Below are 25,047 nucleotides of genomic sequence, written 5' to 3' on the forward strand. Positions count from 1 at the left end.
TTTCAAAAGTGTGTGTGAGCGAGAGGGGGGGGGTGAAGAGGAGGCGCGGGGCGCCGGATTGGCTGGCCCGCCCCAGTGCGAGGACTGCGGACCAATGGCAGCGGTGGAGGCCTGGGCTCCGCTGGAGGGGCGGGCGAGGGAGGCCGCAGGCGGGCCGGGGCCAGCGCTGGGTCCTCAGAGCCACTGAGTGAGTTTGTAGGTGTGTGTTTACGCGCACGCGCGCGGCGGGGCTGTGGTTGGCTTCGCTGCCGCCACCACCGCCGCCGCCTCCTCCCCCCTTCCCCTCCCCCCTCCACACCCCGGGCAGCGCCGTCCGGTGAGAGGATTTTGAACCCCGTGTTGTCGTCGCTAAAAAAGGTAAATGGGGGAGGCCTAATCCCGACCCCGTCTCTCTCGTGCGTCGCCTCAGAGGAGGGCGAGGCGGGTGGGGGCTAGTCCGGCCCTGGCGCCTTCCTCCGCCTGTGTCTTTCTTATTTAAATAAATCTTAAAACCCCATGTGGCTGAGGGCCCTCACACGCCGCTGAGGAAGACGCTTCCGCCGCCGGCTGCTCTCTTCGGACGCCGACACACGCGATTCAGGAGGTCGCCTAGATGCGTCATCCCGTGTCAGCCGCTGTTCCCCCGCCCCGTTCACACGATCTTCCTTGCACGCTGTCATGTCCGCGCCAGTGAATTGGTCCGGGAGAACCGCCACCGCCGCTTCCCCTGGGCTGTAGTCGGGGTCGGCCCACACCCCTCCCCGTAGTTTTCGTCCAGAGGGCTAGGAAGGGGTGTGGGTGTATGCGTGTGTTTCAAACCAGCCGTGCGGTGCCATCCTACAAAACATAACGCTCCAGTTTCCGAAGTAAACATGCGTATCTCAACGACGGGGGGTGGGGAGGAAGAGGCGTTGCGCTCCTCAGTTCCAACGGATCCTGAAGATGCGCCCCTGCAGCCGCCCGCATGGTTTATTTTTAAGTCGGGCCCATGGGTTTTTTGGGCAAGGCGTGCCTTCCAAATGAGTGTGCATAGGATTGCAGCCTTCCTAAGGGCCTTGCCCCTCCGCCTCTTCCATTTCGCAAACGCATTTGCTGCACTCACCGGCCTCCTCCATGCATATTCATCTCCTCATATCCTGGCCTGTTCTATGCCCAATTTTGGCTTCTGCCTCCTGCCGTCCACCATTTCTGCTCAGCTTCTACTCTCTCTTCCCTTTCTAATAAATACTGTAACAGGTAAACACTACTTTCAGGGGCCTTTATGACAGCTGCTTATCACTGTAATACAGTTGCCTCACAGTCTCTTTGGCATTGATGTTTTCTAAATATTACCTATTGTTTGTCATAATGTGGCTTAGCTGCCTGCATGCATGCAACTCCCGGTATTTACTTACCTATCTTGTCTATTAAATCAAATTCATGTCTTTTTTCCCTCTCTCACACACAGTGAGGATGTCATAAATACTTCACTGATTCTCATGGTTCCTTGATGGTTTTTTGCTTTTACTTTAAACTTGACCAGGCCCCTTGTTACCATTCCCCTACTAGTCAACATTATTTCATGTTCCTATCTTACAACACTGGATATTGCCCTTTCCTGACAACTCGCAATCTCTCTGTGTTATCCCCTGTTAGTGGGTTCAAGATTGCAGCCTAAGACTCAGAAGTAAGCCCCATTTTGTTCTGTGAGGTTACTCTAGGGCAGGAGTCAGCAAACTTTTTCAGCAGGGGGCCGGTCCACTGTCACTCAGACCTTGCGGGCAGCCAGACTATATTTTGAAGAGGGGGGGGGGGGAAATGAATGAATTCCTGTGCCCCACAAATAACCCAGAGATGCATTTTAAATAAAAGCACACATTCTACTCGTGTAAAAACACGCTGATTCCTGGACCGTCCACAGGCCGGATTTAGAAGGTATTGGGTCGCATCCAGCCCCCGGGCCTTAGTTTGCCTACCCATGCTCTAGGGTAAGGGTGTATAGGATTGCAGCGCATTCAGCTTAATTTCATGATTATCATATCTTTCTCATATTAAATTGCCTATAGTTCCAGTATTTTGCTGCTTGTTTTCTACATTTATCAATGGTACATTTATCACATCTTGACCTTAATGCCAATTCCATTTCTCTTACAGGAATCATACTGACATTAGTAATTCTTTTGTAATTCTCCATGCAACTGTTTTGATTGTCTCATACACAACTTCCATTCCTTTCTTTAAATGTCTGTCTTGTTTTTGCAGATAATTCTTCTTCTTTTGCCTATTCCTCACAGGGATGAAGCCATAACTTTTCAATTCTCGTCTCTTCTTTTTTTTATGCTAGTTTACTTTATACAAACTCTAGGGGTCATTCCTAGAGTGGAAGAAAGGGGAAATCACAGAGGAGGAGTATACATGTGTAGCCAACAGTTGCAGGGGAAAGACAGGCTGGCTAAACCGCAAAATGAGCTTAGGCTTGAAAGAGAAGTTAAAAAGAATAAAAAAGGCTATGTCTGAAGTAAAAGGAAGAACAAGCACGTGGTAGGTCCTCTGTGTGGGGAACACGGAGAAATGCTATTGGATGACAGAGAAAAGCGGAACTACTCAACACCTACTTTGGCCCTGTCTTCACCCAAAAGGAAAGCAATGCTCAACCTGGTGATAACAGAATAAATAATATAAGGAGGGAGCTGCAGACCAAGATAGGAAAAGAGGTAGTGAGGGAACACCTAGCTACTTTAAATGAATTCAAATCTCCAGAGCCTGATGAGCTGCATCCAAGGGTACTAAAGGAGCTTGTGGAGCCTTTGTCTATTATCTTTGAGAACTTTTGGAGAACAGGTGAAGTCCCTACAGACTGGATGCGGGCAAATGTTGTCCCCATCTTCAAAAAGGGAGGAAAGGAAGACCCAGGTAACTACTTGACCAGGGAGCCTGACATTGATACCAGGGAAGGTCGTAGAACAGATGATTCAACGGTCAGTCTGTGAGCATTTAGAAAAGGATTCTGTGATTACTAAGACCCAGTATGGGTTTCTCAAAAATAAGTCATGCCAGACCAATCTGATTTATTTTTTGATTGAATTACAAACTTGGTGCATTGGGGAAATGCTGTGGACACCGTGTATCTTGATTTCAGTAAGGCTTTTGACAAAGTACCTCATGGTACTCTCAAGAGGAAGCTGGTAAAATGTGGTTTGAATGAGGTAACTGTTAGGTGGATTTGTAGCTGGTTGACTGACTGAACCCAAAGGGTACTCATTAATAGTTCCTCATCATCCTGGAAAAAAGTAAAAAGTGGGGTGCTGCAAGGTTCTGTCCTGGGCCCCTTGTTCAGCATCTTTATAAATGACCGATGAAGGAATTGAGGGGATGCTCATCAAATTTGATAACACCATACAGTACTGGGATGGGTAGCTAATGCCACAGAAGACAGAATCAGAATTCAAAATGACCACAACAGTTTGGAGAACTGGGCGCAAGCTACAAAATGTTATTTCAATAGGGACAAATGTAAAGTTCTGCACCTAGGCAGGAATAACCAGATGCACAAATATAGGATGGGGGACACCTGGCTTACTAGCAGTACAGGTGAAAAGGATCATGGGGTCTTGGTGGACCACAAGCTGAACATGAGACAACAGTGTGATACAGCAGGGGGGGGGGGGGCGGGGAAACAATGCTATTCTAGGCTGCATCAACAGAAGTGTAGTGTCCAGATCAAGGGAAGTAATAGTACCACTCTATTCTGCCTTAGTTAGACCACACTTGGAATCCTGTGTCCAGTTCTGGGCACCACAGTTTAAGAAGGATGTTGACAAGCTGGAACATGTGCTGAGGAGAGCAACCAAGATGCTCAAGGGTATGGAAACTAAGCCTTATAAGGAGCGCTTGAAGGAGCTGGGTATGTTTAGCCTGGAAAAGAGGAGACTGAGAGGAGACATGATAGCCATCTTCAAATATCTCAAGGACTGTCACATGGAGGAGGCAGCATGCTTGTTTTCTCCTGCTCTGGGGGGTAGGACTCAAACCAATGGCTTCAAGTTGCAAGAAAGGAGATTCCAATTAACATTTGGAAAAACTTTCTGACAGAGCTGTTCAGCAGTGGAACAGACTCCCACAGGAGGTGATGGACTTTCCTTCCTTGGAGGTTTTTAAACACAGGTTGGATGGCCATCTGTCATGGATGCTTTAACTGAGATTCCTGCATGGCAGAGGGTTGAACTGGATGACTTTTGGCGTCCCTTCCAACTATGATTATATGATTCCAGACCTTTTCTGCCAAATGAATGTACAGTTTCCCCCTTTTACTTTAACCTGCTCATAAGCAAATATTAATTGTAGTGTGATTGCACCTGCTTCCATCTTGAATTCCCCATTCTTATTCATTGATAATTTAATGTCCCTTTCTCTGAAGTTATGTTTCCTTTCTTCTCAAAGTTTTTTTGTAGTAGGTTTAACTTTTTACTGCATTTATCCATCCACCCGCTTAATACTGTCTTGGCAGAGATATGGCTAGTCGTATATGGGTAATGGAGTGATGCTGTTTGCCGTGCCAAGGGTTCTTTGTTGTTAGTTCCTGGGGGAAAGATGGGCAATCTACTTGTGGCTCATGTGGGAGGAAAGCGGAACACAAATTTAACGAGGTTTGATGATGCATTAAGATCTTAGTTGTAGTTTGGAGGCATTTTTTATTTTGTGTAATCTTGGTTCCCTTCCTGTCTGTTCAACCCAACTGATGTGCCCCTCACCATGAAATATTAAAATATGGCAAAAAAAATCAAGAGAAAAATGGGAGAGGGTTACTGCATTCATGCCCTGCATGTGGGCTTTCCATAGGCTGGTTGGCCATTGCAAGATTTGAATGCCAGGCTGTGCATGTCCTTGATCTGCTCTCATGCTTTTTGGGGAGAAACTGTTAAACATCATTATGCTTCATCTCTCATTTGGGGATCATTTTCCTTTAGGACATGGATGAGGATCCTTTGACTCTTCTGATGTTGTTAGACTCCACTCTCATCAGTCACAGCGAGCATACCCAATAGTCAGGGATGATTAGAGTTGTAGTCCAGCAACATCTGAAGGGCCACAGAATCACAACATCTGCTTCCGCAAAATGGCTAGCTTGTTGTAGCCATCACTTCATTTTACTGTTCCTTGTTTTGTGGTATCTGTGACATGATTTAACCTGCTCATTGTTTATGGCAGACTGTTAGGTTAGGAATTTGAATTTGCTAAATGCTTTTGCATTAGATATGCTTTACAGATCCTTTCTTTGGGTTGTATCCAAAGGTGTCTCTGCACAGGTAGAACAGACTTCCATATACGTAAGAGAACTTCTCCTTGCTCTCCTGCTGCCCACCTCCTCCAAAAAGTCTGCTTTGGAGAGTTTGGGGAATGGCAGGGAGTTAGGAGAAGGAATGAGAAATACTGTTGCAAATCAGAAGTCTGCTTGTTTGCCATTGGATCGTACTCTGTCTTCTGGTATATGGAAAAGCCTTTGTATGACAAAATGGTGAAAGAGTAAAAGCCAGCAAAGAGGCTTGTGTGACTACATGCTATCTCAAAATGAAACACCAGTATAAGTTTGTCTCCTTGCTAGTATGGTACAACTTCATTTATGATCTTTAAAAAATCCATATTCTACAAGGAAACTGGAGAATTGCAAACTCTTAGCAAATTAAGTACAGAATTAATATTCACTTTCTTTTAATTGATAATATGCTTTCAGTAGGTATATATTTTTATTAGCATAAATTGGTTGCAACCCACATGCGTCCAGAATCCCAATTAATTTTAACGATTGTTCAGAAACTGCATGTACAAAACATGATACACCATGTTGTAATTAAATGTCAGGAAGATGTCATAGTTTTCTAGTGTGTGAACTTAACAAGAGAAATGCTTTTTCTTTGAAAGTTGTTGTTGACTTTGCTACATAGATTTGCTGAAACCTAATTTTTCTTGATTGGTTTAAGTTCTTAAAAGGGGAGCTGGTTCAGTTGACAGGCAAACAGTCATAAACCATGCTACTGTGATAGCTAACACAAGTAGAATTTATCTTTGTAAGATAAAAGTACTATTTGGGTATTCAGTCTTCTTATGTGGAAGAAAAAAAACATGCAAGGAGAAGCAGGGTTATGCAGCCCAGCTCTGTTTTAATAGTAATAGTAATAAATTATTGTTTATATTCCGCCCATCTGGCCGGGCCTCCCCAGTCACTCTGGGCAGATCATCTTTACACAGTTTAGAACCTTCCACAAATTTGGGGTCTGAACTAGAGATCTGCACAACATTTTAAAGCCCTTCAAAATCAGAGCTTTAAATCACGCAGAATTTTTGGATTTTTTAATGCTTTTCAGATTTATACATTTCACTAATTTTACAATCATTTTAACATTTCAAAACGTGATTTCCTTCCCCCTCTTTCTGCAGTTCCTTAAGTTTATTTTTATTATCTTCTGCATATCCAAATTAACTTAATTTGCTCATTTATTCATCTACTTTAAATATATACTTTTATAAAACTGCAGGTTATTACAATAATCCTGCCAGTGTTCTTATCTGTTTACAATTTATTTGTAAATATTCAATAAACCATTTCCATTCTTTTATAAAAAAAGTTTGTGATCTTGATTTCTTATTCTTCCAGTAAGTTTCACCATTTCTGCATATTCCATAAGTTTTTGTATTCATTCTTACTTTGCGGGGACTTCTGCTTCTTTCCATTTTGGGGCAAGTAACATTCTTGCTACTGTAGTAGCACAGAGATTCTTCACAAGTGGAATACAGTGGTGCCCCGCAAGACGAACGCCTCGCAAGACGAAAAACCCGCTAAACGAAAGGGTTTTCCGTTTTGGAGGCGCTTCGCAAAACGAATTTTCCTATGGGGTTGCTTCGCAAGACGAAAAAAATCTTGCATCCCCCCGCGGTTTCCTCCCGCTTTTTTCGCCCTTAAGCCGCTTATCAGCTGTTCCGCTGATAAGCCGCTTAACAGCTGATCGCTGGAAGCCGCTTGACATCTGTAGCGCTAATCCGCTAAGCTGTCAATGGGCTTGCTTTGCAAGACGAAAAAACGCTAGACGAAGAGAATCGCGGAACGAATTCTTTTCGTCTAGCGAGGCACCACTGTATGTGTTCATCCTCGTGTCTTTCTTTGAATGTGATCTGTTCCATAGTAGAACAGACTCCCTAGGGACTTTACTTCCTTGGAGCTTTCTAAGATTCTAAGACTGAGATTCTAAGCTTCTAAGACTGAGCCCCCAAATAGGGCAAGAGTTTCTGATGCAGTCTGTTGTCAGTAGGCAGTTGCTTTGTGAAGGAAAGTAGCTTCACTGCTGTATCAGTTACATCAGCCCAAGTACTAATTTTGGGACATTGCAAAACATACCGACTGTTACTGGTGGCCTAAGTGCCTGGCTTTCTCTGCAGTAGTAGGGTACAAAGGTAACAAGTGGTAACAGACCGTTACAAATTCAAGTAGACTTGGTGACTTTTAGCTACAAGAAATAAAATTGAAACCTCTGTGTTCAGTGGCAGTACACCTCTAATGATCAAATGCTGGGGTCGAGAAGGGAATGGGTTTTTTGTGACATCTGCTTGTGACTTCTGAGGATTATCTAACAGGTCACAATTGAGTACTGAACTAGACTGGCATCTGGTCAAAAGTGAGGCAGCTAGAAGTGGAGCATGTTTCGCTAAAGAGCAAAAGAAGGGCTTTCACTGGCAGTTTCCCTAGCCCTCGTCTTGTTTCTGAGATTTTAAAGGATTATTCTGTATATTGTTCCCACAGTCATAAAAATGTCAGGATTCAAAGCATAACTTGTCCTAGCTCTCAGCAGTATTTGCAAAATAATATGTAACCTCATTTTCTGTTAAATGAACAATGACAATTTTGGAATGACATCTAATGATACCTGCCTAATTTGCCCAATGCAAATCTTGTGCAACATGGCTTAAGTTTCTTTTCTCCACCCCAGCCCTCTGTGCATTCTTGGTAGAATCCTCTGGGGCAATATTTTTCCCCAAGGTGGCTTCAAAGGGAGGACAGGAAGGAGAAGTCCTGTTGCACGAGTGGATCTTGCCCATTGAGTGTACTTTCAGATGACACCTTAATGACACCTTTTCTGCAGTGAAACTTGCTTTGCTTAATTCTTACAAATGAGCTTGGACTGCTAAAAGCCAATTTGTAAAATTGTGATCTTATTTTGATCTTGTACTGAAATATGCTAGTTTGGATTTTGAAATAAGTTAGAATGTGTGGGAAAGAGTTGGAGATTTATTGGCTATATCTAGAGGATTTGGAATTTGTTGTTGATGATTGTCTTTATTTCCCCTAAAAAGATTTCATCTAACATCCACTTTGATAGTGGTTTAATTTAGTCAATTCTAGAGGTTTTTTTCAAAGACAAGTATGCCTTTGGGTTCTTATCATAAATATTAGTTTGCAGCATGTACAGTATTCTGTTTTATTACAGTGAGCAAGGAGGACACGTTACAAAAGTATAGTTATGCATGAGGTGGGGGAAAAGAATAGGTTCTCTTTCTCCTGATGTTTGAACCCTGGATCATCAAGTGAAACTAAATAGTGAGACATTCAGGGCAGACAAAAGGAAATACTTCTTCAAACTGCATAGTTAAACCATGGAGTTTGCTAACATGGTAGTGACCACCAACATGGACAGCTTTAAAAGGGAAATAATCTTTATCTTCCAATGGACACTAATTGGACACAACCCTTTTTGAGCAAATATTATTTTATACTACAAAAAGAAAATTTAACAGTTTCAGAATAGGAAACTTGATATAAATCACTTATTATAATTCATTTAACTCCATTAAGTGTAAGTGCCTGGGACCCCTGGAATCTCACACCGCTTAGAGATTGGGATAGCATGCAACAATACCTTTTAATGTTTCAATATTTTAATGTTGTATTTTTTAATTTTGTTTTTAAGTTGTAATCATTTAACTTGTTTTTATTATTGCTTGTAAGCCGCTCTGAGCCTGGCCTTGGTTGGGGAGGGCGGGGTATAAATAAAATTATTATTATTATTATTATTATTATTATTATTATTATTATTATTATTATTTAAATCTAGGTGCTTTAAATCAATCAATTTTGTTAAACTTCTTTGCATTGCACCAAAGAAAATTATCTCTTCCTTTTTTCTGTGTTATAGAAGTGACCACTGTATCACAGTGAACTCAAATAGTTCTGAAATTCCTGTTAGAGGATAGTATTTCACTGTGCAGAAATTTCTTGTACTTTTGATTTAAATTATAGCAACAGCAGTTGGGAGTTGTTGGCATTTTAAAAAGCAACTCGCCAGAAGTGTGATGACACAGTTCATTTTTAGACTTCAGGTGTCTTGGCAGAACTTCCATGCTGTAGTGTAACTTATCCTAAGTACATGTAAATGCAATAATCACATCTTTTCCCTGTTGATCCTGGCTCCATTTGTTTCCCTCTCTCTGTTGTCTGTCTGGTATCCTAGATTGTAAAACCCTCAGGGTACGGATCTGTTCTGTCATTATTTGTGGATAGTGCTGCAGAAATAATACTGTGTGTATAGTGTTAAAATACTGTTGTGAGTTTGCAGCAGATAGGCAGTATGCCCTGAGCCCCCCTTCCAATTCCTGGATCCAGCATGGATTCAGTTGCTGGAATAGCCAGACCATCCTGGTAATGGCCCACAAAGGGAGTGGCTCTGTGCCAGAGGGCAAAGGGTTAGACCTCCCCTCCCTCAATTGTCTGTTAGAAAGACAAAAGTCCAGTGAGAGAGAGAGGCCTGATTTCCGCTGCAATCCAAGGCTGTGGCTATGAGAGAAGCAGGACTTACTTGGGAGGTTAATGCTGTGAACCTCTCCATCATAGGCTCAGATTGTGTATATGTGTAAATTAAGCAGATATCATAAAGATTCAACAGTCTCTAAAGTGTCTCATTCCAAAAGAAAACACAAACCCCGGGTAAGTGCCTGGGACCCCTGGAATCTCACACCGCTTGGAGATTGGGATGGTATGCAACAATACCTTAAATGTGTTTATGGGCATGTTTTAAATAAGAAATCTGATAAAAGTTAGCTAGAAATTCTTAGACTTGGTTATGTGATAGAGATCTTCTCCTTATTCTTTCTGATAAGGTTTCTGGAATATTTAAGTTTGCACCAATTAATAGATTGTGCAGCCGTTGAGTCCTAAAGCATTCTGTTGAGAGCAACATGTTTGCAGAGTTTTCCTAATCCTATTAATCTAACTTTAGGGTTACAGGGTGTTAAGGTTGCAAAATCATGCACTAATGAACTTATTTATTGCAAAGTGAGTGCCTTCTGAAGGAAAGTATTGGGTTCACTTTTGTTTTGTTTAAAACTGCGTGGGAAGCAAGAAAATTATATATATATATATTTCAAGGAAAGATTTTGGTAGAACAGAAGTTCAAAGCCGAACACAACATGAGATCTTTGCCAACAAGAGTTAAGAGTGGGAGATGAGTTAAACTCTTGCTGCCACTGTTCTTGCATGCTATTTGGTGCCAAGTTCATTGGATCCTCTATATTTGGATATGCGACTTTGCTACATGTACCAAGCATATTCATCAACACTTGACAGTTTCTCCCTTGGAGAAAATTTCTGTGGTTTTCCAGAAATTTATGTTTTCGATATATTAAAACCAGCTAGCAGAGAAAAACATTTTAAGCACTGCCACTGGCTGTTTGCACAGGTAGGCACTACTTAACCTTGTTCAACAAACCAGCCCTAAATACATTAATGTAAATCTCATCAAAAGAAATGAAACAGGAAGCAAGTCAGCTGTTCTTTTTTTATAGATTCTAAAGAAAACATTTTATTGCAGCTAGGATCAAACCCAATTTATTGAGCATTTTAAAATGTGTATATTTTTTATAAATGTATACATACATTTATGCTAACGTGACTTACATGGTATAACTGGATGGTATAGAAAGTCTTTGAGCAGAACAGACTTCCATTCATGCAATCTGCTCCATAGGATTGGAGGACCTTAGTAACAGATCTGGGAGCAGAAGCTGTACCTACGAGGCACCACTCACAGGTACAAATTTTTATAGAGAATCAGGTGTTTCCTTCAAGCCTTCCAGATACTTGCTCATCTTCACCTCCCCAGCATTCCATATATTGGTATCAAAAAAAGAAAGAAAGAGAACATAAGTAGTAACAGAAACCCCTTGCTTATTTAACTACTGTTCTCTTTTAGTTGGAAGATGGGGAAGAAAAGCAGAGTGAAAACTCAGAAGTCAGGCACTGGAGCCACGGCAGCAGTCTCTCCAAAAGAAATGTTGAATCTAATTAGTGAATTATTACAAAGTAAGTATGTTGTACTGTAGTTGTGGCAAAGGGGATGATCTCTATAAGTTCATGTGGAAAATAGGCAGGGTTGAATTTTTTTCTATTCAGTATTTAAATTAGGAAAGGAAAGTCTATCCAGGCTCTAGCCCCTCTGTTCCTGTAAAATATATTAGAGGTTCATGGCTTAAGTGAACATATGTTTTTAGTATTGGAGTTCTAATGGAAGTTATGAAATTGAACATATAAATCCATTTATGATACTCTCTTGATGTTAAGGAGAGGAGAAAAGTTAAATTTCAGTGAGCAATAATTTTTTGTTTGTTTATCTTTCCAGAATGTAGCAGTCCAAATCCAGGTCCTGGAAAGGAGTGGGAAGAGTATCAACAGATCCGAGCTCTTGTTGAGAGAATCCGTAAAAAACAGAAAGGTAAACAAGAAATGGCTTTTCTAATTGCTTGTGGTCAGAAGTAATTTTGGCACTGCGTTTTGCTGCCTTCTGTCTTTTAAAAAAGGTTCTAATTAAATTCCAAGCACACTCTGAGTCACAAATACTTCTTATTTTAGTATTCTCAAAAAGACTGAGCTTTCATTCCTTTGCAAAAGTGTTGAACAGAGACTAGTTTGTATTGTAGAGTGGAGCAGAGCACCTGAGTGTTGAACTTTCAGGGACCACTTCAAGTATTATAAATGTTTAGTTGTGAAGCATGTTTGTTTAGTTGCTAAATGCTTTTTATTTGTAAGCATTCCCCTTATTTAAAACAAAACAGCTGGTCTTTCATCAGTCATTACATTCTTTGTGTGTGTGCTGACACCACAACTGCTATTTTTGCAGTGTCTGCAATGATAATCTGTATTGGATGATTCATTAGTCACATTTAACCTGGTAGGTTATGTTTGTGTAACATCTTAAAACAAGTGTTTAGATTTGAAAAGATATTTCCTGTTAAGATTATTGTTAATGCTTGAATTGGGCAGTCCCATTTGCAAGTGATCACCATAGGGAACTCAACACTTTGTTTCTAGAAACAATCCTTTTGTTTATGCTTTTTTCTTCCCCTTTATTTGTGGCATCAGAGTAAAAATGTGAGTTTAATTATTGAAGTGCACATGTGAGCTGTATGTGCTTTTATTCTGCATGGTCAAAAGAAAATCTTTCTTAGCCTGAGGTCCACATGCATATTAACTTTTTAAAATAAAAAAGGTAGAACAATCTAAAAGTGCTGCTGTAGACACTTCGTCGTTCACACTTATACAATAAAGTATTTTCCTCATGTTTTAAAACATTGCAGTACAATAATGTTAAGAAACAGTTCATTGACCTTGTTAGGAATGTTTAACCTTTTATATCTCTAGCTACAGTAAATAATTCTGTCATTTCTAACTCTTCTTACTCTGATGGAATTCTACAGTTTTACCAGTTCCCCTGATAAGCTTGTGAGGCTTATCCTATGCCTACTTGGAGAAAGATCTGTAGGTTCATAATGATGCCAAGGAGAACTTCATTAAAGTGAACCCTCCCTAGTGATGCAGGATAGTGAGACAATGTGGCATTAGTGACAAAGCTGAAAGGAATGTGCAAAGATGTTTTATGAGTAACAAGTAAAGAAACACAGTTAAATTAATCTAATGATGGGGGATTAGAAGATAAGTGGACAGCAGTGGGAATGGTTAATTTAAAAGAAATTAAGAAATATTAAAATTAGTCAAAATAAAGGAAGAATTTGCTGAAACTAAATTGGAAATTTGAATACAGGAAAGGGAGATGTGAGGAAGTCAGGAAAATAAGTTATATGAAATTAAGATTTGAACGTATATATTTTTGTTTGGTTTTTGTGTTTTTTATCGTTTATTGTTTGTTGTTGTGTTATTTTGTCTTGTTTGTTATTATAAATCTGTTGAAACCTTAATAAAAATCTTTAAAAATAAATAAATAAAGTGAACCCTCCCTAAATATAAGGCAAATTAAGATAATGTAATCTGTGGTCAAGAAAAACAAAGGAATCCTGCCAAATAGCTTTTCATAAGAATGTGACTTGACTGGCAGAATATGTGGTGTTTTCACTGAGGAATTTGGGAGTTGCTTGAGCTCACTTTTTATTGGCACATTGTTTTTCATTCTGAGAATTAAAGCCTTGGTTGACCAAATTGCTTGTACAGTCGTACCTTGGAAGTCGAACAGCTTAGTTCCTGAACATTTTGGCTCTCGAATGTCGCAAACCCGGAAGTGACTATTCAGGTTTGCAAACTACTTTTGGAAGCCAATGAGGCTTCTGCAGCTTCTCATTGGCTGCAGGAGCTTTTTGCAGCCAATCAGAAGCTGTGCTTTGGTTTGCGAACATTTTAAGTTGAACGGACTTGCGGAATGGATTCCGTTCAACTTCCAAGGTACAACTGTATTTTAAAAGCTGCTATGAATGCTTCCTAAACGTTTTTTAACATCTGTGTTAATTAGTACTGGTGACTCATTGTGTTTTTCTCTGCTGCTAAATATGTACATAGGTTTGTCTGTCGTATTTGATGGGAAAAGAGAAGATTATTTTACTGAACTAATTAACTGGGCCAGAGAGAATGGTGCATCTACAGAGGGCTTTGAAGTGGCTAACTTTGGTGAAGAGGGTTTTGGTTTGAAAGCTACGAGAGAGATAAAAGTGAGTATAGGATGGCATTGGAAGGTACATTGGGGGCATTTAAAGATCACTCAACCTGTCCTCAGTGTTTGAAATACTAAATTGGCAGAAGACTAGATCTTTTGAAATTTACTACAGGTGTTGTGCTTGTCCAAATCATGGTCCTGATGCAGAGATCCTCATGTGGAATAGCAGGATCCTCTATCTTCCAGAAGACAGTGATGTTACAATACTGTATCTCAATGTGCTAATATGTCCCTTGTGAAAGAAAATGTTAGGTATAAATGGCCTGTCTCCCCATCCTCCTCCAATTAGTGATGCAAACATTGCACAAGCACATATAGTGCAGAGGCTTAATGGTCACAGAGTATAATAATAGTGGTTGCACCAGGTGTTGCCCAGCATCTTTCACAGGTGCAAGACTTGGACTTAGGTTGTACACTGTGCCACTGTGCTTCCACTAGCAGAATGGCTGTTTTGCAGGCGGATTACCACAGTTTGTTACCATCCTGTATGTTTATCAGATATGTATGATATTGTGAACTTTCCCTGTGTTTTTCTAGGCAGAAGAGCTTTTTCTCTGGGTTCCCAGAAAATTGTTGATGACTGTTGAATCAGCGAAAAATTCAGTTTTGGGTAAGAGAAGATTTTGAATGCGTTTGCAGATGTGCAAAGGGTGTATTGATGGAAAGTTCTCCACTAGCAAAACGATGAAAATTGTCAGTTAGAATTGTCTAGTGGGCTTATTACAATGCTTGAACAATGTATCATATTTATTATTATTTATTGAACTGGGGTGTATGGGGAGGGGTAGTACCTCTGGTGGGGGACACTTCATACTTCTTCTGAGGTAGTTTGTCTACCTTTGGTCCCTACCGTGTATTCTGCTCTCAGCTATGGCTTCTAGAAGCTGTTGGCATGCAGCAGCGGCCACAGCCCGGGAACAGCTTTGACTGGCTGGCTAAACAATGTACGGGTAGCTGATGGGTCTCAAACCCTCAGTGAGTTTAGGTATTCCCTTGCATGTAAAGACAGACTCTGACAGATTGAGTGGATTATACCTATAGTGAGTCCAACAGTCAAGAAGGTGGTTCCTACATGTGAGAGGCAAATGGGTCTCGTCAACCTAGGAAGGTAGCCCATCTAGCAGAAAGAAAACTCTGGTCCTAAACCTCTGCTGCCTTGTGGGATATCTTCAGGAGAGGAGAGGGCTAAGGAGTAAACCCTCAACAAATATGGAGTGGAGTCCCTAAGATGGTTGGATGGCACCTTGTACGCCTCCTTCTGACAAACTCCTGCTGCCAAGCTGGTGCCAAACGTATTGCTCTTCTTTCTTTTCTCAGCAAGGCCAAGAGGGGTGTTTTGTTATCTGAGCAGCCCAGGACCTTCATACACACTGCCCAGGCTTGCGCTCCAGGGAGGTCACTTCAGTGCTGCTAACACAGCGGTTTGTTTTCACCTCTGGAAGCGCGCTCTGTTGTCTCTTGAGACAGATGAATGCCAACTAATTTATTGAAATTACCATTTTTAGATCAGTTTAAAGGTTACAGGAAAGTTACAGAAAGTCTATAATAGGAAGTAAACAAAATTCATGTTATTGCAAGACGTACTTATTTTGTTAAAGTTTTCTTTCTTACAAAAATCACTTAATATGCACTTAGGAATCCTGTTAGGGGGACTAAAATTTCTTTATGGGTTCTTTTCCTTTTTTAGGATCCTTGTATTCTCAAGACCGAATTCTCCAAGCCATGGGCAACATCACACTAGCATTCCACCTTCTTTGTGAACGCTGCAATCCTAGTTCTTTCTGGCTGCCTTACATCCAAACTCTCCCAAGTGAATACAATACTCCTCTTTACTTTGAAGAAGATGAGGTTCAATATCTTCAGTCAACTCAGGCCATACATGATGTTTTCAGCCAATATAAAAATACTGCTCGACAGTATGCCTATTTCTACAAAGTTATTCAGGTAAGAGCCTGGAACAGACACTGCATTATATGAGGACCATAGCAAAGTAGAACTCTGACATTTTTAAAAGGCTTGTTAAGTGGCCTAAAGTTCTAAGTACCACAGTACCAGTGCTAACCTGATTACTTTTTTACCATTGCTTATACTAGCAGAATGCTGTTGCTATGATAGTTGTTGTGTGTGGAGGTGGTGGTTATATATGGAAGGACTTCTGGTAGAAGTGCAGAACATCGTCTTGCTCTGAGTGCACACATGCGACATACATTTTGGGATAGCTATCTAGTGTTATTGGAAGAGGGTAGATTTTGCCGTCAGCAGTGGCCCAAGTGCACCATTTTATTTTCTCTATAGTGGATACCTGATTAATACTACTTTTTGCCCCTGGTGTGTTTAGCCTTTAGATGTCTGCATAAACCTATCCTGGGTTGTTGTCATGGAATTTTGAGAATCACTCAAAATGTGCTATATCTGTTTCCTGCAGAAGATACTTTGTAGTGATTGGGAAGGGCTTCATTTTCCTTTGTTCACATATGCAAAATGATCCGAAAATGATTGTGATCATCTAGCATGCACTTGTGAAATTTTGTGTTCATTTTTAGTGAAAAATCTTTAGCCTGTAAGGTTGCTGATGTACTTCAGATGATATAGAATGTAATGGCAACAATTCAGTTGTTTGCAGAGCTCATTAATGATCATGTATGACTCTTCGTTTGTAGCCTTCACCCTGCTCCCCGCCCCCCAAATATATACCTAATTCCTTTGGGTAACATACATCTTTCCTCTTAAGGAAGTACTGTAGCTCAGTAGTAGATCACATGAATTCACATGCAAAAGATCCCAAGTTCAATCCTGGGCATCTCCAGCTGGATCTGGGCAGGACTGTGTGAATTCTGAAGAGCCTCTAGCAATCACTGTAGACAATATTGAGCTCTATGGAACAGTGATCCGGCTCTGTGCAAGGCAGCTTTCAATGTTCCTCTACTTATTTTACTGTTCTTTTATGAAGAGTATGCTCATGCTTATGATCTGAAAAGTGCTTTACTTCAGTAGTAAAATACTTCACTTGTGTATCTCCTGTCCTGTCATCTTAGTTAGTAAACTGAGTTAGCAGTTTAGACACTACAAGAATTGAGTAAATTTTCTGCTGGAGCAAACTATGGCCTTTTTAAACCATGATAAAAAGGCAACAAAACCCAGAAACCATATAATTTTACTTCATGCAGTCTAAACACAACCAGTATCTTGCTATCTAGATTTTTATCACCCCTGTAGCTCTCTTCTGTATCTTTTTTTCAGGGTAACCAAATTTGTAATGAACTGTGGAGTCCCATTTTTATACAAACTGTACCAGATAATATCTTCAAAGTACTAAGTAGTGTTGTTGCTTCTTAACTCTTTGAAGTGGTTGGGGTTCAAAGAGGGTACATGAATGAGCAGGAAAGAACTATAGGCTCAGTCTCAGAGCTTTGCTCACTTTCTCTCTTTTTTGCTGTAGTTGCTTTTTCGCTCTGTAGAAGAGGCAGACAATCACTTAGTTTTAGAGGCATGGAAACAGCTACATCATAGAGTAAGCAACCCTTTGGCTGCAGGTAAAGTTCTCTCCTGTGTGTTCACGTGTTGACTTTCATTCCTGACCATAGTTCCTATAGTCATAATCCTATTTCAGAACCTACTCCCCAGTATTCACACTGATGTGTAGATCATTGAGTCCGAAACTGTGGTCCATGAATTGCATTTGAGTGGTCTGCAGTATACCCGCATTAAATATTCATCTTGTATTTTTATTGCTTCTTTATTTCTATTTTATTTTATTGTATTGCATTTTAATTTGCAAATTTTAATTAAAAAAAAAAAGAAATAAAGGAAGCAATAAAAATACAGTTAAAAATCATTCATCTAGTATAGGACATTACAGTTGCTACAACAGGCAGAAAAATCATTGAGTTTTTAAATCAACAGTTTTTAAGTAGCCTGTAGAGTGGGAAGTTTGGGAACTACTGGGTAGGTAATCTAGATAGAAAAGCAGCTTTGTAGTGGCCTACCTACCAGCTCCCTGGGCAAAAGTATCACAGCTACTGCTGTGAAACCATTACATCAGGAGCTCATCTGGGGCTGAGTGCCTCTGCACAGTAGTACTATTGATCCATAGCTCCTTCTTCCTTGACAGCTCTGTAGAGCTGACAAGCTAGTGGACTCTTTTGAGGAGGCAGGTTTGTGGGGGAGGAAAGAACATTTTCAGTTCTAAAAATGGCATTTGTTTCTTGTAACACAGCATCGCCTGTTCTCAATCTGTATACATTTTCCTTATGAGTGTTTCTTTCTTAGACCTATGACTTACCCTTGTCACACATAGCATTTCATAGCCACAGATGTAATGTAGCTGCCTGTGAGTAATCAAGGCATTATATTGTTAACACTATGGAAAAAGTGTCATTCAGGTAAAGTGTACTGGCAGAACATCTTCTCAGACATCATTTTGTGGCTCCTTAAAAATCAGGCAAAGATTTCTTAGGTAGTTATTCAGCCTTCATCAATCCTTTATTGCACAGAAATGTTTCCAATATACAGATGGGTGTACCATGCAGCAGCGTGTTTCAGCCATCAATGTTTAATGGAACAAAATCTCTGCTGAAACATAATCTACTTCCTGCCTGTCTTTATTGAATTGTAATATCTATTTACAATTATTTAGAATGTTTTTTTAATATTTTAAAATTAAAGTTTTGTACTTAATGTTGTCATAAAAGCCACTTCGAAAGGTAGGCTAGACAAAATAGTCCCAGTTTGCCTTTAAAGCTATGTGAGTGGTTTTGTTTTGTTTTTTACAGAGGATATGAAAAATATCAACACTAGGTTTCCATAGTACTGAGTAAATCCGTTATTTCATTTCAAGAGCTATGTTTATACAAAAACTGCCTTATTTCTTTGCTTCAGGAGTCTAGGTTGCTCTAAAGTTGTAATAGTACCACTAGGTGGTATTTATAATTTGGGGAGTTCAAACCATGTCTGGACAATTCTTAAAAGGTTAAAAAGGTAAAGGAATCCTGGACAGTTAAGTCCAGTCAAAGGCGACTATGGGGTTGCGGCGCTCATCTCACTTCCAGGCCAAGGGAGGCAGTGTTTGTCCACAGACAGCTTTCCGGGTCATGTGGCCAGCATGACTAAACTGCTTTTGGCGCAACGGAACACCGTGACGGAAATCAGAGCGCACAGAAATGCCTTTTACCTTCCCGTCACAGCAGTACCTATTTATCTACTTGCACTGGCATGCTTTCAAAGTGCTAGGTTGGCAGGAGCTGGGACAGAGCAATGGGACCTGACCCTGTCGCAGGGATTTGAACCGCCGGCCTTCTGATCGGCAGGCCCAAGAGGCTCAGTGGTTTAGACTACAGCGCCACCCGCGTCCCTATGGACATTGTATGAAGGGTTAGATTTAGATTTCTTCTATTGGGAACAGAAGGTACTATATTAATGAGATGCAAATGTCACAGATAAGCTCCAGCATTATTATTTTTTAAAACTGGCAATGCTAGGCATCTAACACTGCTTTAACTGATAGGCTAACCAATCTTCATGCCTGCCATATGTTACCCTAGTGCAAAGTTAGTAAAGTTTACCGCTAAATGGCATGATAGCTAGTTTATAATTTACATGTACTACTGACATTCAAGAGGACAGAGGTGTGATCATCATCTTGCCAGAATTTCCAAGTGAGAGATGTATTTGGGAGGAATAATGGGGTTTCTGTATGTTCTTTAAGAGGGACCTGTTAAAATGCATATTGCACCTAAAGTCATGTGGTTTAACTCTTCTTATGCTCATGGTCTTATGGCCTCGCGGCTGTTGCATCATTTAAAAAAAAACCCCAATCTACTAACTTCTTACCCATATGAAATTCAGTCATATACCAGTCCCTATAATAGTGAACTCAGGTGGTGTGTGCTGAGAGAGATGTGGCCACTGAGAAACAATAAAGAAGTATCAGCAGAGTCTGAAGAATTCTGAGATTTGTTGAAATGCTAACAATATTTTTATAGCCTAAGGGAGCGAAAGAACGAAACACAAACAGTCCAGGGATGACAGAGCATGCTGGAAAGGAAAGACATTAAAGCAGGGATGGGTAGAGATGGTCTGCTGGAAGAGAGCATGGCCAGCTGGCTGGAGCTCTGAACAAGAACATTTTGTGGCAGCTAAGAGATAGAGCTACTAATCAAGAAGTCCGTGATTTGAATCTGATCTCTGTCATTAGCTCACTAGTTGATCCTTAGGTAAGCCATTCTTTCCTACCTCTCCCGCGCGCGCCCCCCAACCCCCCCCCAAGCCACCTGTAGATTTGGAATAATACTGATTTATCTTACAGGGCCGTTGTAAGGATTGAAATTAGATATGCACATAAAGCATTTCAAACACCTGAAAGTGCTTTACAGATTTCAAGCATTGTTGTCGCTGTCTAATGAATTGTGCCATATCTCATTGGAAAGCCAAGGGGTTGTATGAGAGGCAACTAGAACTACTTTTAAAAAATGCATCCTTTTCATCAGCTGGCAAATAAATACATGGTATCTTATCTCCTCCTGTTCTCACAAAGACCCTGTGATAATGACTGAAAAAAGAAAAACTAAAAATGCAGAATCAAGCATAGGACAAAATCATCACAGAAAACAGATATGAAATCAGTGGCATAGTTGAGTTTCGAGGCTGACCTGAGTCCAAGTTCAGCACTCTTTCCTGCACCACGGTGGCTTTTTGCTTAGTTTCTTTAACAAGTAAAGTGGTGGCATTTTGAGGTATTCTTTTGAGATGTGTTATGTTCATTTGGTAGCCAGTAATCACTTCTTCATGAGAGCAGAGGGGAGGTTTAGAAGAGGGCAGTTTTCAGCTGAGCTCTACCTTTCTCTAAGTAGTCTGGATGTTCATGAAGATGGCAGAGACTTCTTCCTTTTACAGTTGCTCCCAGCCGAATATTAGTCTGGTTTGACAACTAAACACAGGTGCAATGCTGGCCTGCCAGAAATAGCCCATTGCTCCAGGCAAAGGACTCCACTGACACCATTGAAATGTATGCAATTTGATACTTAAAATGTGAACGGAGGTAGGTGACTGGATCTCTTAAGATTGCACTTCAAGAAAAAGAAAGGGTTTTGGGCTTAGATGTTCAAGTTACTTCAGGAGGGGTTTTCAGTTTGTTCTAATATGTCCATTTACTTCCGTGTGTTACTACTATTAGCATGTTATGGGCACTGAATGTGCACAGCGGAGTGAACAGAATCTGTTATGTTTATTGCATAATGCTGGATTCTCTGTAGCACTGAAATGTGGTGTAATAAGCACAAGAGGGAGCCATATAGTTTTACATTCAGAGTGAGATTCCTTGTTCCTTGAAGATCTATAATTTAGTTTGCCTTTGTAAATGAATATGCAGTGGTTTTCTGTTTTAACTTTTTCCCCAGCTTCCCAAGGGGCATGGCTGCAGCCTTCTGTCAAGGGGAATTGGTCCATAGATTATTGCAGAGCAGTGCTCTTTAGCTCATAAAACATAGGCAGCAGTACTTTCCCAGCTGAACCCCCTTTTCTGCCAGATTGGGAAATGAGAGAGGGAGAAAAAAGTGAATGATGAAAGCTTTTCATTCACCTTCTTAGTAACAAAAACATTTCAACGTAAGTATTGCTTTCAAAACTGTATTATGTCTCTACTGCCAAAATAACACCCCTAGAAAACTAACATTCCTCAGTCTTCAGTATAATTTGAATTGCTTCCAGGGTGAAAAGAGCCACAAAAGGGTTAGGAAATTTGTCAGGGGCATTAACTATTCTTTAATTTCTCCATATTGATCATTTCACAACAGCTTTCCAGTGTTTCAAAGCTACTTTTCTAAAAGTTCTACGGATGGGGAAAGGTGAAACCATCATACAGTTAACACACCTGCCTGTTGTCTATTGCTTTTGCACAGTTAAGGACTAGGAGTGTATTTCCCTATATTCATCCCTACAGGCAAAGTGCTACAGTGGCAAGGCCAGAATGCAGTCCAGACAGCTGCTTCCTCCTTGATCTGCATGCCAGAGGAGAGGTACCCACTCCTGAGTGCAGTTGCCAAGTCAGCAAAAGGATCCCCCTGAGATGCTCTCTTTACAGAGAGGCCTTTTTACAGTAGAAAATATGTAGCACGGTATATTGGCTCAGATACTTTCTTGTGGACTGGTGGCGGTGCAACATGTATTAGAGAATCAGTGGGGCACAGCAATCTCTGGATATAAACTATACATGAAGGAATTACTGGAGGTGGTGTTGCTGTGGAAGTTAAATAGGGCATTGACTCCAGCAAGCTAGAAATCCCCAAAGGGACCGAATCATTGTGGGTGATGATTTCTGGCCCCGGTAGTATTTTGGTACGTACTGGCGACACACTATCGTTCCCCGATGAAAATGTTTGGGAAGATCTAGAGATGAAGAATGAAATCAAGCAAGCATCCAGAAGAGGAAATGTTGTAATTTAATTAATTAATTATTGTGTAACTTACACTCTAGAGGTATCACATTATATAGTCCCTATATCAGGTGATTTACAAATGGGGGGGGGGGGAACATTCATAAAGGGACTTCACAATTTAGCAGAAAGGCATAGAGGAAAAATAGTTCATAATGCCTGCAGAAGAGATTAGTAATTAAAGGGGGAAAGAGGGTTGACCAGCGGGGTGAGGATGAAGTTGGTTTGAATATAGACAAAGAAGTAGCAAGGTAATTCCAAAGATAAGGATCAATAACAATGTTGTTTTAGAAAAGAGGCATGTATCAAAATAATGAAGAGATGAAAAATAAAGTGAGGCAAGTGATTAAAAGTTGAATTTTAAAGTGTGAAATTAAGTGGAATCCAGTGAAGTTGACAAAGCCAAAGCAGGGACATTGTGATGAAAACAGAAAATGGGACTTGACTCAGCATTCGTAAGAGAACCAAGATGTAGATTAAGGAAGACCAGTGAGAAGAACATAATCAAGATGAGAAATAATAACAGATTGAAAAGTGTTTTAGTAGTGCTATATGGAAGAAAGGAATTAATCTTGGAAATATTGAGGTCATGAAAAAAGATCTGGCAAGGTCACAGATACGGGAGGAAAAGGATAAAGTGGAATCAAAAGCAATACCTAGATTATAAGTGTTATAGAAGAATAGCAATACTAGTTAAGGGGGGGAGGACAATGCAAAGAAAAGATTTGGCAAGACCAAATTCTTAAGATTTAGTTTGAAAAGACAAAATTGTAATTGTTGACATAGAAATGATAGGAGAAATCATAAAGAATATGATGAGTTGGGGCCTCAATACAGATCCCTGCAAGAGACTAACAAAATGAGGGAAAATTTGTGAGAAGGAACCATTATAAGACATTTTGAAATAATAATTAGGTGAATATTGAGAGAACCAAGTGAGGGCAGAAACTCTGTTTGGATAGAGACAGGAGAAGAATGGAATTATTATCAAGGGCTGAAGAAACACAGGCCCTGCTTTCCGAACATAATGCACTCCCAGGAAATTGTTCGTTAGGCGAGTGTTTGCACAATGAGCTGATGATTTCCATTATTTCCTATGGGAACATTTCTAATCCATGATTTGTCTGATCCCTCTCCCTCCCTCCTTGCTTTCTGCCCGAGACAGCTGGTTTCAACCAGCACAACACAAACAAGTAAGGAAGTGGGCAACCTTCTGATATTTGAATCAGCCATTTGTGTAGCAAGGTTGGGTTATAATTCTTTGTGTTTGGATAACTGAGATTTTGAATAACGAGCGTTCCAGTAGTGGGATCTGCATGCACCATATTCTAGCATATTCTGTATTGCAAGGTGAGGATCCCTGCTAGGCAGCCTGAAGCACATAGCAGAGTGTGTCCCTTTGCCACACTGTCACCCAGGATTTGGATACTAATATTTTCAAGATAAATAGAAACCAATTCACTAAGTCCCTTTTCTGTAACAGTGGGAAAATTGGGAGGCTGAGTGAGAACTTCCCATTTTGAAAATCATAAACTTCTCATTTGGGAAACAGTTATCTCCTGTATTTTGGACCCTGCTTGCCAACATAACTACTTTTAATTTATTTCTGCTTCTCTGAATGGCTTACGATCCCATTAAAATAGTCTCCCCAAACACTTTGTCTGAAAACACTGTGCTTCAAAACCATATATGCCAATATTAGATGAAATTGTTTCTGCACATTTTTAAGCCGCACTTGGGAGAAATATTATGTTGGCTAGAAAATACAGAAGTCTATGGAGACTCTTGCTTTAGAAGATGAGGTTTCTAACCCCTCTCCTGTCCACAAATTCAGAAGAGCAGTTGATTCTGCAGCTATAATAGTACAACCGCTTATTTTCCTCATATCAAGTTGCACTTCCACAGAGCAACTGCCTCCATCCCCAGGGATGTTATCTGTGCTTTGGGACTCCATGCCTCAACAGTTAATCATACTTTTTCACTGATACATAGGCCTTATTGTTAGGATTTAATACTTTTTTTCTTGATGTAACTGCAGTTATGAATGTTCAATAAAATCAAAGCACAGTAGAAAGCTGGTGTATCTAGAGTGAAATACTCAAAGGAGATATATATTCTAAGCACTGTTAAACTATTTAAGGGACTTATCTTGGTGGAAATTAGTAATTTAACTAAATTAGAAAATGGATTATCTTATACACTCTTAGAGTCTTGTGATACGTCTCAGTGTAGGAGGCTGGAATGTTTCTGAAGTGAAACTTATAAAATGCTTCTTTCTGTCTTCGCTGTGATAAAACTTAAGCATAATTGCTTCCCTCTATTCACATCTCTGAGTGCTGTCCAATAATTGCTGCACTAGCCAAAGTAATCCTAAGTCATTTGAAAGTCCTAACATACTGCTCTCTCTTGTATGCACTGCTTTTGCCATGTAGAAAGGGTTCTGCTAACCACCATTATATCAGGTAATTTCAGTGGACTGGTGAAAATAGCTTTTGTTTAGAACACCAAGAGTTTTTGTGTTTTCACTTAGCTTTCAATGAAAATACTACCTAGAGATTTTTAAAATATTAAGTGGTTTATAAATGCAAACAAACAAACAAATAGCTGCTAAATAAGACTCTGATTGGCATACTGACTGGTAGTACCTAAAAATTACTGAACAGTCTGGCCATTAAAATGAA

General features: G+C 40.3%; 1 protein-coding gene across 4 annotated transcripts in view; it reads left to right on the forward strand.

The window, feature by feature from the left end:
• The first annotated feature begins 6 nt into the window (after positions 1-6).
• Positions 7-25,047, forward strand: part of SETD3 (SET domain containing 3, actin N3(tau)-histidine methyltransferase) — a 46,648-nt gene continuing 21,607 nt past the window's right edge. Inside the window, exons 1-6 of one of the 4 annotated variants that reach the window (XM_083734653.1) lie at positions 7-199; positions 11,193-11,302; positions 11,619-11,711; positions 13,784-13,932; positions 14,475-14,547; positions 15,625-15,881. In XM_083734653.1, the coding sequence (XP_083590779.1) occupies positions 11,200-11,302; positions 11,619-11,711; positions 13,784-13,932; positions 14,475-14,547; positions 15,625-15,881 (675 nt within the window). In that variant the 5' untranslated portion in view covers positions 7-199; positions 11,193-11,199. Of the gene's footprint in view, positions 200-226; positions 357-906; positions 1,216-11,190; positions 11,303-11,618; positions 11,712-13,783; positions 13,933-14,474; positions 14,548-15,624; positions 15,882-25,047 lie in introns of those variants that run through there. The other 3 variants (XM_083734654.1, XM_083734652.1, XM_083734655.1) reach the window with 3 other exon arrangements.

The sequence above is a fragment of the Podarcis gaigeae genome (genome assembly GCF_964106915.1).
Source record: "Podarcis gaigeae genome assembly, chromosome: 1".
Classification (NCBI taxonomy): Eukaryota; Metazoa; Chordata; class Lepidosauria; order Squamata; family Lacertidae; genus Podarcis; species Podarcis gaigeae.